Genomic DNA, 13,922 nt, shown 5'->3' on the forward strand with positions numbered 1-13,922 from the left:
AATACGCAAGAATACCTACAAAAAGATACAAAAACTATCAAACGGTATAAAAGTATATGAAAATACAACTATTCACAAAGTATATGTATTTATACACAAAACGGGGAATTATTCAACCAATATCATCAAAAGTCTCGATAAGTGCCACAAAACATATATACAAAATAAGTACATTTTGGCACTTAATAGGTCCTAAGCCGTTCAAATTCAATAATGAATGGTTTTCTTGTAATTATTTTTACTCATTTAAGGAAAAGGAATGGAAGAGTTTTAAGGTGGAAGGTAAAAGGGATTATGTTTTGAAGCAAAACCTTACTCTTCTCAAAGGGAGACTTAAATGGTGGAATAAAGAGGTTTTCGGAAGGATTGATTTGGAGATACAAGAGGAAGTTAGAGACATAAATTATGGGGACGATTTGTTGGAGTTGGAAGCGGAGGATATTCATCCGAATATCTTATTTAAGAGATAGGAAGCCACGTGCCGGTTTTGGACGAAAATGAGGATAAAAGAGAATATGTTAGTTTAAAAAGCTAGTTCGAAATGGCTAAATGAAGGTGACGCTAATAGCGGTTATTTTCACAAGGTTATGAAGGAGAAGAGAAAACATAATCACATTGGGCCTATTAATACTACGGAAGGGATTTTGGAAAGGGTTGAGGATATCAAAAAACATGTAGTTCGTCATTTCTCAAAAAAATTGAAGAGGAGGAAGGAGTAGCTCCTTTGTTAGATGGGATTTTATCGATAGGATTAGTGAATAAGATAAAAAATGGCTTGAGAGACCTTTTCAAGAAGTAGATATTAATGAGGTGTTAAAGTGTTGTGGTGGAGCTAAAAGTCCAAGGTCGGATGGATTTTCTTTTCTTTTCAATAAAAGATGTTGGTCTTTTTTAAGCGAAGATTTCATGAGGTATTTTAATCATTTTTTTGCGGGAAGAGAATTATCAAAGGCGGTCACTTCATATTTTTTGGCTTTCATTCCAAAATCTTCCAATCCTTTAGGCTTGGACGATTATAGACCGATTTGTTTGGTGGGTTGCATGTACAAAATAATGGCCAAGATTTTGGCGGGGAGAATGAAGATTGTGTTGAACTCCATTGTTTCACATTGTCAAAGTGCGTTTGTTCCGGGTAGGCAATTTTTTGATGGTGTTTTGGTGGCTAACGAAGTGGTGGATTATGCTAGGAAGAAAGGTATTTCTTGTCTCCTTTTTAAATTTGATTTTGAAAAGGCTTATGATAAAGTTTTTTGGAATTTCTTGCGTTATTTGTTGTTTAAGATGGGGTTTGGAGATAAATGGAGGAAATGGATGGAATTAATGGTCTTTAAAAGTGACATGTCTGTGGTGGTTAATAGGAAAACTACTAAGGAGTTTGGTGTTAAGAGAGGTTTAAGACAAGGGGATCCATTATCTCCTTTTCTTTTTGTTATTGTGGCGAAGGCTCTTTCTAGGTTGGTGAGGAAATCGATTGAAATAGAAGAATATGAGAATTTTATGATTAAGCAGAGTTGTTGCGTGGATATTCTCCAATTTGCGGATGATACTTTATTGGTAGGTGAAGGTTCTTGGAAGCATGTAAAGGCTTTAAAGATAGTTTTGAGAGCTTTTGAGCTAGTCTCGACGCTAGGTATCAATTTTCACAAAAGCAAGTTGATAGGGATTAATATATCTCATCATTTCTTGAAAGCCGCCTCTTTGTAACTTTCTTGCAAGATTGAAGCTAGTAATTTCAGGTTTCTTGGTATTCCCATTGGTTACAATCCAAGGAAGGAGGCAACTTGGTCCCCACTTTTGGAAAAGATGAGAAAGCGTTTGAATGGGTGGAAAATTTGTTTTCTTAGTCTTGGAGGTAGGATCACACTCTTGAAGTCTATTTTGAGTTCTTTAACTATTTTCACCATGTCTTTCTACAAGATGCCGGCCAAAGTGGTTAAGGAATTTACCAAGTTACAAAGTAATTTCTTATGGGGGAGTAGTAGAGAAGAGGAATATTCATTGGGTTGATTGGAAAGTTGTGATGTTGCCTTATTTAAAAGGAGGTTTAGCTATAAAAGATATTAAAGATTTTAATTTTGCCCTTTTAAATAAGTGGAGATGGAGGATTTCTTATGTAGGGGGGTCGTTATGGTGTGAGGTTTTGAAGGCACGTTATGGTGATGTAAGTATGCACGTTATGGTGATGTAAGTATGCATGTTTTATGTGGCGGGACTTATTAAAGGTTGGTTTTTCTACGCCTTTTGTTAAGGACCCTTTCGTTTCAAACAGTGGTTTTAGAGTGGGCACTGGTTTTAAAACTCCTTTTTGAGAAGTTTGTTGGTTAAATAATATTATTTTGATGGATAATTTTCTAGAGCTTTTTGCATTTTCTTCTTTGAAAAAAGTGTCTGTTGCGGCTATGGGAGGATGGTGTGACGGGGTGTGGATATGGGGAGATTTAGGAATTTCGGAGGTTGAGGTGGTGGAGGCGGGTTTGTCTTCAAAATTAGCGGTTTTGAGGGCTCTTTTAGAGAATTTTGGAGGCTTGAATGTGGACAAGGATTTTGTGTGTTGGCTTCTTGATTCGGAGAAGGTTTTTACGGTTTCTTCGTGTTACCACCGGTATTCTTCTTTGCGCACACCTTTTGGTCCCTTGAATAGGAATGAAGAGGCTTTGGAAAAGATTTGGATGATGGAGGTTCCTTTTAAGATTAAAGCTTTTGCTTGAAGACTTTTGGTGAATAGGCTTCCTACTAAAGACTTTTTAGTGTATAGAGGTATTAATTTTCTTACTTCTAACTTAAATTGTGTTTTTTGTAATATGTATTTGGAGGATAAGGAACATATTTTCTTCAAATGTGATGTGATTAAGGTTGTTTGGAAGGAAATTGGTGTGTGGGTGGATTACTCGAGATGGAATGAGGAAGAATGCATTCCGTTTTTTATGGAATGATATTCCATGGGTCGGGTAAAAGGTATCAAAGTTGGCAAATTGGGGGTGTTTTGGTTAGCCACTTGTTGAATTATTTGGTTGACAAGGAACGACTTTTGTTTTAGGAATGATGTTTGGAACATTAACAATATTGTTTGGAATATCAAGATTTTGATTTGGGGGTGGTCTTCCTTTGGCGACATTGCTTATTCCAATTGTAACTTTTACGATTTTAGCAAACACCCTTTGTCTTTTATGTCGTAATTGTAATTGGTATGTAATATCGTTTTTTATCGGACTCGTTCCGTTCTTGTGTATCAAGGTTGGAAAACTCTTAGTTCTCTCATATATAAAAATCTTGCTTATAGAAAAAAAAAATATAAACTCAATTGTATTAAATAATTATATAAAAAAATATTTGTAAGATGAAAAAAAAAATTGAAATTTTAACATTTGAAAATAAAAATTGTCTCTCAAATAAATATAATTTTTTATTAAAATAAAGTAGACATTGTGCTGATAGTGACCTGAGAGATAAAAAAAATCATTTGATGCAATGTAAAATGTATTTAGATACAAATGCAAAACTAAAAATGATTTATTTAATTATAAAATAAACAATAATTATATAAATTTAATTGTATTAAATAAACATACAAAAAGAAAGAAAAAAGTGAGATGGAAAAAGAAAAAAATTATTATTAAAAAATAATAATTTTGCCTTTTAAATTAAGACAATGGTTGATTATCTCACGGGTTATCTAAAATCTTAGTGTTTTGTGTTATGTTTTAGACCGTGTAAACTAATATTACACATACAATCAATCAAAAAATTTATAATTATCATGTTATATCGATATTTTAAAAATAAAAATAAGTTTTAATTAGATACATGTCTCTCATGGTTGTCAGTCTAAAAAATTTTACATTGTCAATGTATATTTCATTTTCTTTTAGTTTTATATGTTTAATGGGTATGCAACAATATAAAATAATTTTACACTATCATCACATCGAAAACTAACAGTTGCCATGCCAATGCCATTAAAAAATTTTAAAATAAATGCGTGATGTGGTGAGATTCATGGTCGTTATTGGTTGATAGTGTAAAATTAATTTACAATGTCAGTGCACCATCCATTTTCTCTAATTTTATTAAGAGTTTAATGATAGTACATGTAAAAAAATTTACACAAACATCCAATTAAAATATTTTAAAATGTCAAATAATAAATGTAATTTAAAATTTATAGTCTGACTTAATGGAATATATGATTGTCATTACTTGACAGTGTAAAAATAATTTACACTATTAGTGTGTCATCCCTTTTCTCTATTATTAATAGATTTTCTTAAACTTATATTGTTTATAAAAATAATTGTACAAAGTGTGCGTGTTTAGAAAATGATTTTAACATAATTCAAAGAAAGAAGATCCATTTTGGTCCCTCACAAAAATCACACAACTCAAATTAGTCCCTCACAAAAAAAAGGACTCGATTTAATCCCTTACAAAATTTAACCGGACCATATTAGTCCTTCTGTTAATATTTTTATCAAATCAATTTTTTCATATTTTTAAACCGTGACTAGACTGCCACGTTGGCTTTTATTTTTTATTTTCATTTTTTAAATACTAAATTAATATATATATATATATATATATATATATATATATATATATATATATATATATATATATATATATTTGGAAATAATGATTATATTAAAACCAAAAACAAGTCAAGAACAGTCGCGATCCAAAGGATCCAGCGGGAATCACAACGAAAGCCCAACTAAACAACAGCCTAGGGCATCAACATTAGATCTAATTTTTCTCTATACTTAGGGTACGCCCATAACCTGTAAACAATGTTATCTATAACTCTCTTTGTAGTATCTCTATTACTATTTTCTATACTATGAACAACCATATTTCTATCCCACCATGTCTCGTATATCACCTCCGCAATGGCCATCTTCACAATGTGACCACGCCATTTTCTACTCTTGCATATCTTTATCAACCAAGCCATCTCCTCATTCCAGCCTCGCGGACCATGCCGGACCTGCATCCACCGAAGAACATTCTCCCACACACTTTTGGTATACCTGCACTTGAAAAACAGATGATCTATAGACTCTCAATTGCTACAGAAAACACATTCACAGTTCACGTTTCATCAAAATTTTCCGAGCCTATCTTTGGTAGCAAGCCTTTTGTTACAAGCCATCCACAACATGAAAACTGCCCTAGGTCTAGTTCTATTACCGCACACCAGGCCCTTCCACTCCACTTTTGGCAAGTGACTCAGATAGCCCAAGTACAAGTCTTTCATCCGGAACCTGCCAGAATTTTCCATGCTTTTCCACTACTCTAGTCTGATGGAAGTGTTCCTATTCTTGAGGATGTTTTTAAGAATCCATGATCCGTTCTCCTTAATATCCATCCTCATTAACTCCACATTTTTCACATAGTACGTATGCACCCAATGGACCCAAAGGCTATCAGATTTATGGCATAAGTCCCACAGCAACTTAGCCAAACACACTTTAGACCAAACCTGCAAATTGATAATCCCAATACCACCGAGGTTCTTTGGCAAACACATTTTCTCCCACGCAACAGGCGCCTTGCGAGTAATTGAACTTTTACCTGACCAGACAAACGACCTGCATTTAGCTTCAATACATTTGATGACGCCTTTCGGAAGCGGGATACAGCTAAGCCAGTAATTAACACTCCCAAAACTAACTCTATTTACCAGCTGGACTCTGCCAGCATAGCTTAACATGTGAGAGCTCCAATGACTAAGTTTTGCAACAATACAATCCACCAGCACCAAGCATTGATTGTTTGACAGCTTTTTGCTCGACAACGGAATCCCCAAATACCTGAATGGAAGATTACCTTTGCATAATCCAGTGATCTTCATGATTGCCTCTTGCTCACCCTCTAACATACCACCACAATAAAGGTAACACTTATTAGGGTTTACTTTCAGGCCTATGGACAGTGAGAAACTGGAAAAAATGTCCATCATCATCGTCACAGAAACTTTATCACCCATAGAGAACAGCAGAAGGTTGTCAGCGAAACTTAAATCCACAAGCTTCAATTTCTCACACTTGCTGTGGAAGTTAAAATCAAGATTTTCACTCAGCCCGTCCAGTTTCTTATGAAGATACTCCATGATTACTACAAAAAGCAAGGGGGAGATTGGATCCCCTTGCCTCAAACCTCATAGATTGGCTACCTTCATAGATTTAGATATCACACCATTGACGTTGAACTGATACGAAACAGAAGTAACCGCCAGCATCACCCACTTAATGAATCTTCTAGGAAATCCAACTTCAGCAAGAATAGTTTGCATTGCATTCCAATCCACAGAATCGTAGGCTTTCATGATATCCATTGGGACCATGCACCTTGGCATCCCACCTTTCCTACTGTAACCCTGAATCAGCACATACGCCACCAGGATATAGTTTTGGATACTTTACCCTGGGATAAATGCAGCTTGGTGCTTGCTGACAATGGTCCCCAGCACCTTACTCATACGATTCGCCATAATCTTCGAAATGATTTTATACACAGTGGTGCAGCACAATATAGGACGAAAATCTATCATGGTACAAGCTTTCTCATGCTTAGGGATAAGAGTAACAAGAGTCTTGTTGAGACGGTCATCAAACTTTCCATTTTCAAAGAACTCCCTCATCGTATCCATCACATCATTTCTAATCACCTCCCAAAACACTCTAAAAAAACTTAGATCCGTACCCATCGACACCAGGGGCAGTGAGAATACCAATACTCTTAATAGCATCCAACACTTCTTTCTCAATGATAGGACTCACTAGCATTTTCCTTTTCTCCTTGTTGAGTTGTTGGCCTTTAACAATGTCCATACCCTGAAGGTTACAGTCAACAGTACCCATAAGTTTCTTATATAACTCTACCACCTCTTCTGCTATTTCCTCTTGCGTGTCGCAGATTACGCCATTATCTTTTAAAATCTTTCCAATACATTTATGCCTTTGTTTACTCTTTAATGTTGCATAGAAATAGTTACTGTTACTATCACCCTTCCTGATCCAATCAACTTTAGCTTGTTGCCTCAACACCTGTTCCTCCATGTCATTAAGGTTAAGTAACTCCTCAGAGCAATTTTTTCCTGCATAATAAGATTCTGATTCATCTTGTCCAGACTCAAACTATGCTGCAAAGCTAGGAGCTGATTTCTCTCTTGCTCAATCTGACCTTCAAATTCATGAAGGGTTCGTGGGGAGACCTAATTACATGTTTCAATCTCATAAGTTTGTTCCACATTATATGACTAAGATCATATTTAATGTGCTTCTTCCAGCTAACCTGAACTGCCTCATGATAGCCATTCACTTCAGTCACAACATTGATGAACTTGAAACTACCCTGAGTTTTGTTATTTTGGATTTCTTGACACAGACAACAAGTATATCCCAGGATTAATCGATATATCCAATTGCAATATATGACATATTTTCGGTCTTTGTCATATTATGGCTAAAAAGGGGGAGAGATACAGATGCTGATTTTGCTACTGAAGCAAACATGACCAAGTCCTTGTTGTCTAAGTTGCTGCTGACTGTTACAAGAATAGTTTTAGCCAAAATAAGCCAAAGGGGGAGATTGTTGATGCTCTGTCTGTCCTGTATTATTGTCTAATGTTTGGCTAAAACATATAATAGCAGCAAATGGTCATAATGTGAATCTTGCAAGTTTATAAAGAACAAAATAGATACAAGCAAGATGTTAGATGGAATGTCATGACATCAACTCATGACATCGCGCCTGCAGAACTGGAAGGAAGATTCAGTTTGTACTTAACAGATACAGAATATTCTATGTGAATATTATGTAATCCTATGTGGCGCATATTTAAAGGTCAAAAGAATAATTGAAGAATCAGATCAGAAGATTGAAGATTCAGGAAGAATCAGATCAGAAGATTGAAGATTCAACAGTTTCTAATTTAGGAAACTCAGGATTAAAAGACCTTATTTGTAGCAGAATATTTTCTGCATATTTGTAACAGTCAGAGTGCTGCGATTTGTAAGCCCAAGTCCAATTGGGATCAGGTTATAAATAGGAAACTTTGTAAACTAGTTTAGCAAGCTAACCGGCATTTAGAAAGATGTAACCATTAGGGTTAGCCGTGTAGATGAACCTCCCGATTTGTGGGAAGGTCACTGATTTTTACTTCTCGAAACCTGTAGGTTAGAGAAGTGTTTGTCCTCACTCAAAACCTATAGGTAAGAGTTGAGTATTGTAAGCTTGATTGAAGCTGTGAAGCAGATCAAGTATGTGTTCATTGTTGATTGTGTAAATAGATGTTGCAGGGTTGTAACAGTTAGGTATCACCAGGCAGTGAGCAGAGGTTTTCTTATCTTGGATGGAGTTCTGAGATAGAGATTGCATTGGGTAGTGACTAGGTAAACCAGAGGTTGTTTATCTATAAACCAGAGGTTGTTTATATAAAATAGTACTACTGATAGTGGAATCTTCTTCCTGGCTTGGTAGCCCCCAGAGTAGGTTAGTTAGAACCGAACTGGGTTAACAATTAACTGTGTTATTTATTTTCTGCATTATTTGTTCAATTGTGAGTGTTATGACTTTGTCTATAACATCAAGTTCAGAAGTGTTAGCTGTTCCTATACGGAACCATGTAAAATTGATAATCTAGTTATGTATGCTGAACATGTGTGATCCCAGGTCTCAATGACTCTTTCCTAAGAGTAATTAAATAATGAGGGATCCTTGTATTCTGCTGATGCTACATTAATAACAAATCAGATGTCTTGACATCAGGATTGACATCCGAGTCTGTCATATCAGAATTTTCAACTGGTATCAGAGCAGGCATCCTGTCTGTTTCTGGATGAGAATCATAAGGGATAAATTCTGGTTGTGGTAAGAGCATAAGAGTGTTTGAACAAAGAATGTTCATATTGTATGGTCCCTTGAAGTGGAGGATGGACCTATATGATTAGACCAACCTGACCTAAGAGCCGTGATGTTGGAACGAAGAGTGCTAACTCCAAGAACTTCATGCGGGAGTGAAGAACTTGAATTTAAATACAAATTCAACTGGTATCTATGAATAGAGAAGAAGCTCATCAAAACCTTCATGCGGGAGTGAAGATATTGATAAGGTAACCTCTGTTGTCTGTGAGTTCATCAAGTCAGGATTTTGGTTTGGTCTAACTAGTTGCTTGATGCAGAAGCAAGCATTGTGCAAGGTTGAGTATCAATCAATCTGTAGTTGTCATGCTTACTACTAACATTTAAAGTAAGCATTGTGTGAATTATGTTGATATATGACTATTTTTTCCGCTACATAGTCTCTGAGAAACCCTAGGGTTATGAAGGTTCAACAGAATGCATGGCAGGTATTGACAGCTATAATTAAAGTGTCAAAGATACTTGAGTAGTCTCTCAAGTCCACTCATAATGGCATGGTTTATTAGAGCTGATGAATGTCACCTGATCAATGATATTCATAATTATCTGCAAGTGTGTACCTTGAAATCTTCAAGGTTGATGTGTTCCTGGAAGGAGGAACAGATGTCCTATCTAATGTTGGGACATTAAGAACTGGTATGTAGCTACCAGCTGAAGAACAGATGTTCTGGTGCTAAACTTATGTAGTGTGAGAACATTGTTTTGGAACCTACTTCTGGTCTGGAAGAGGAGACATCTGGCTAAGTTAATCAGGACACAATTAACATGTGCTCGGTGCCACTAAGAAAAACTCATAAAGGTATTCCTTTCTAATCCTTTATGTTGTACTTTTGAAGAGCCTATATCTGTAAGTTTTCTCTGATCAACGAAACCAGATAAGTATTCATAACCATAGAGCAGTTGTTGGAGCTGAATACTGTGTCTCTATCATAGTGAAATATGGTTAAGAATGTGTACTGCCCTAGTTGTTATCCAGAAAGGGTAGTATGTTTTAAATCAAGGAAGTCAAATGAATCTGACTAATTCAGTGTTATGCTATGACTAAGCCAGTTCCAGAAACCTAGCTAAGGGAATCTCCTCTATAGGTACAGATCATGGCATCCTTCATCTCAAAATCAGAATTAAAGTCTGAACAAAAGCTTATTGAGATGCTGGCTATTTTATCCCTTGATGTGTCTGGATATTGCTGACTATTGGATTATTCTGTTACTAACCTGAGTATTGTCAATTTGACATTAAAGATGTCAACCAAGAACCATGAAGGATGATGTCACATCTGATGTTGCAACATCTTAAGATCTTCAGTTATTTTATGTATTTTCCAAGAACAGAAAGTATAAATGTGAAGAGGTAATCAGTCAGAATGACCTAGTGTGAGTAGCAAACTCTAACTGAAAAGCTGGTAAGTACTTTGACGGGAGACTTAGTACTTATTAGGTTTAGAACCTGGATGCTGAGAAGAATTTCTTACAACCATGAGTTCTAAATTATCTTCACACATCAAAGAAGAAGGCAAGAGTCTCTGATGTGGGATACTTATTCTATTAAATATCTTGATGGGAGCTGGATATTTACAAAGTCTGTATAAAACAACTCAGACATGTTATTGAAGATCAATTTATGGTTATATAATCATAGTTTCTTCTATTCCAAGTTATAGAATGTGGCAATCTGGATCTTGTGTAGCAAGCAAACTGAGGTTTCTAAATTTGGAAGGTGTGGCAAATTTCAAATAAAGGGAACTTCAAGGACGAACATCAAAGATGTCCTAAAGTTGTATATCTCAGGGGGAGTAAAAGAGTATGAAGATCAGCAAAGACAATGTTTTTTCTACTTCTTTTCATTTGAAAAAGTCTTTCAAAGACTAATTTTGAAGAAAGAAGAACAAAGTCACACAAAATCCTCAGAACATAACTCAAGTCATGTGTATTCTCAAAGACCAACAAAGAATATTCTTTGCATCATCATCTGACGACATGAATTGATGGTGTGTATCACTTGTTCTGATCTTAGTGCATGATCCAACCTTTGCACGATTCCACCTGGTGCAGTTTGTTCTCAAATAACATTTCTTGATTAAGACTTTGGGTGAAGTCCAAGTATGTTGTTTAAATTGCTCAGGATTATAGAGTCTTTTCGTTTTTGTTTGAGTCATGTTTGAGTCCCTCATGTTCTTTTTTCGAATATGAGAAGTGTATAGAGTCTAGGTTATGATTGTCTATTTGAGTCAATCATAGGGTTTAAGGGTAGTGTTCAGGCATTGCTAAGTCTGAGGTCATTCTTTACAACTGTTTGGTTAAGAGTAAAGAGTCTTGTTTTGAGTCGTGAACACAATTCGTTTCTTGTGTTCCAAGTCCTCTATAGAGATGTGTTATCTCTATGGATAGTCAAGAGTTTGTTTGAGTTCATATGAACTTGTGTCTTAGGTATCAACATCACAAAGCACATATTCCCTAGTAGAAGGACTGGGAATATATAGAAGTTTGAAAAAGCAACATTATTGTCTAGAGTGGGAATTTGGACATGATGTGGATTAGAATGGGCAGGTTCTGATATGGATGTAAGTAATGTGTTCTGGCCATACACAATTACTTTCATGATGAAGACTTCACTTAGTGAAGATGACTATGAAGACAAAAGTTCTATAATTGGATCAACACAGCTAAGGATAAAGGAGAATCTCTTCTGTTCAAGGAGTATGTTAATCAATGTGTGAGATTGAAAAATAACTTATCAAGAAGGATTTCAAAGTATCTTAAGCAGACCATGATCTGATTCAAAAATGGTAGGGTTATGCTCAACAAAATTCCAGGAGTGGCAGTTCTGTTTGTTGAGATTGTGGCAACCTTTTTGTGAAGGATTTTAGAATCAAGGGGTCATATGTTGATCGTTTCTGAAGGAGATAAGTTCTTAGACAAGGGTCTGTTGAAACGAAAAGGGGATAAAACTTGTGGAGAATACTGGTAGTACAAATGTCAGGCACAATGTTATGACATTCTACTTCTGGTGTAAGTATTTATTGTGAGGAACAAAGTTGCTATAATGAGTGTGTTCAGCAGGATTGTTGAACAGAGGGTGCAGCTCTTGAAGATATGAAGATGTGTCTTATATTTTCCATTCATCATTTCAAGCTTATTCCGTTTGTGGGAGCTCAAACTATCTCGGATAGGGGGAGTAACTTTGTTTGTTAAGAGAAATCTCTTGGTTAAAAATACTTTTACATCATGAAGAAAATGTGATACTTTTGTCAGTTATTTGAATGGTTCAAGTCAACCATGTGCAACTGGTTACCACTATTCCTTCTCTACACTAATGAGGTAGCTGTGTGCTAACAGTCTCAAGGTGTACAAAAACAACAGAAGTCTATGTCTACGACTAGTGATTAAGTAGGGAGTCTGTTAATTGGTCCAAAAGATACTCTGTCTTAATCTTTTACAGAATCTTGGGCTATGTGCCTGAAGGAAAGAAAAGTGACAATGTCTGACATAATGTCATGACATGTTCAAAGACATTGAATCTTCACATTCAAACAAGGAAATCTGAATTGAAGTTTATCTACACATCAGCAGTCGGTGTAAAGTTCATTCAATGACTATGCATGCACTGGTAATTCAAGATAACTCCTATCAAAAAAACAGTCAAAAAACTGCTTTGGAAAGAGTAAAAGCTTTTGGAACTGTTTCCTAATTAACCGTTTGGCCATTGAACAAGACCAAAAACCTTTGTTAATTCCTACGATCTTCATTTGCTATATAATAGCATCTTCGTGAATTGAAGAAATCAAACTCTCTCAAATGTCGTTCGTGTGCGTTCTTGTGAGTCGAGTCTGGGTTTGGTATTGTGATGGGTTGCTGTACCAAAGCCATCTCAAAAAAATAAAAACACGGGCTTGGGATGTTGATGGTCTCTACCATAGGTTTTTCTGCAATAAACAACAAAGATGTTCCACTATATACAACCTTCAGTATAGGAAGCATTTTCGTTGTGATTTGTGATCTGAGTTATGAACACAAATTGTGATTTGTGTTCTTAGTTACAAGAAGTAACGGCAAGAAACCACTCTTGGTTCTCTTGAGAACTCGAGCTAGGAGTGGATTTCTTAACACAGACAACAAGTATCTCCCAGGATTAATCGGTATATCCAATTGCAATATATGATATATTGTCGGTCTTTGTCATATTATGCTAAAAAGGGGAGAGATACAAATGCTGATTTTGCTACTGAAGCAAACATGACCAAGTCCTTGTTGTCTAAGTTGCTGCTGACTGTTACAAGAATAGTTTTAGCCAAAATAAGCCAAAGGGGGAGATTGTTGATGCTCTGTCTGTTCTGTATTATTGTCTAATGTTTGGCTAAAACATATAATAGCAGCAAATGGTCATAATGTGAATCTTGCAAGTTTATAAAGAACAAAACAGATACAAGCAAAATGTTAGATGGAATGTCATGACATCAACTCATGACATCGCGCCTGCAGAACTGGAAGGAAGATTCAGTTTGTACTTAAGAGATACAGAATATTCTATGTGAATATTATGTAATCCTATGTGGCGCATATTTAAAGGTCAAAAGAATAATTGAAGAATCATATCAGAATATTAAAGATTCAGGAAGAATCAGATCAGAAGATTGAAGATTCAGCAGTTTCTAATTTAGGAAACTCAGGATTAAAAGACCTTATTTGTAGCAGAATATTTTCTGCATATTTGTAACTGCCAGAGTGCTGCGATTTGTAAGCCCAAGTCCAAATGGGATCAGGTTATAAATAGGAAACTTTGTAACCTAGTTTAGCAAGCTAACCGGCATTTAGAAAGATGTAACCATTAGGGTTAGCCGTGTAGGTGAACCTCCCAGTTTGTGGGAAGGTCACTGATTTGTCCTTCTCGAAACCTGTAGGTTAGAGAAGTGTTTGTCCTCACTTGAAACCTGTAGGTAAGAGTTGAGTATTGTAAGCTTGATTGAAGCTGTGAAGCAGATCAAGTATGTGTTCATTGTTGATTGT

At 35.7% G+C, this 13,922-nt stretch overlaps 1 protein-coding gene across 1 annotated transcript; it reads right to left on the reverse strand.

Moving 5' to 3' along the window:
- Positions 1–4,720: 4,720 nt before the first annotated feature.
- Positions 4,721–6,106, reverse strand: LOC131604537 (uncharacterized). The gene is made up of 3 exons (XM_058876968.1): positions 5,477–6,106; positions 5,185–5,258; positions 4,721–5,024 (listed from the first exon to the last, which is right to left on the reverse strand). Exons 1-3 carry the CDS (start codon positions 6,104–6,106, stop codon positions 4,721–4,723), a joined length of 1,008 nt encoding a protein of 335 aa, XP_058732951.1.
- Positions 6,107–13,922: the final 7,816 nt, after the last annotated feature.

Source organism: Vicia villosa, linkage group LG5 (genome assembly GCF_029867415.1).
Source record: "Vicia villosa cultivar HV-30 ecotype Madison, WI linkage group LG5, Vvil1.0, whole genome shotgun sequence".
Classification (NCBI taxonomy): Eukaryota; Viridiplantae; Streptophyta; class Magnoliopsida; order Fabales; family Fabaceae; genus Vicia; species Vicia villosa.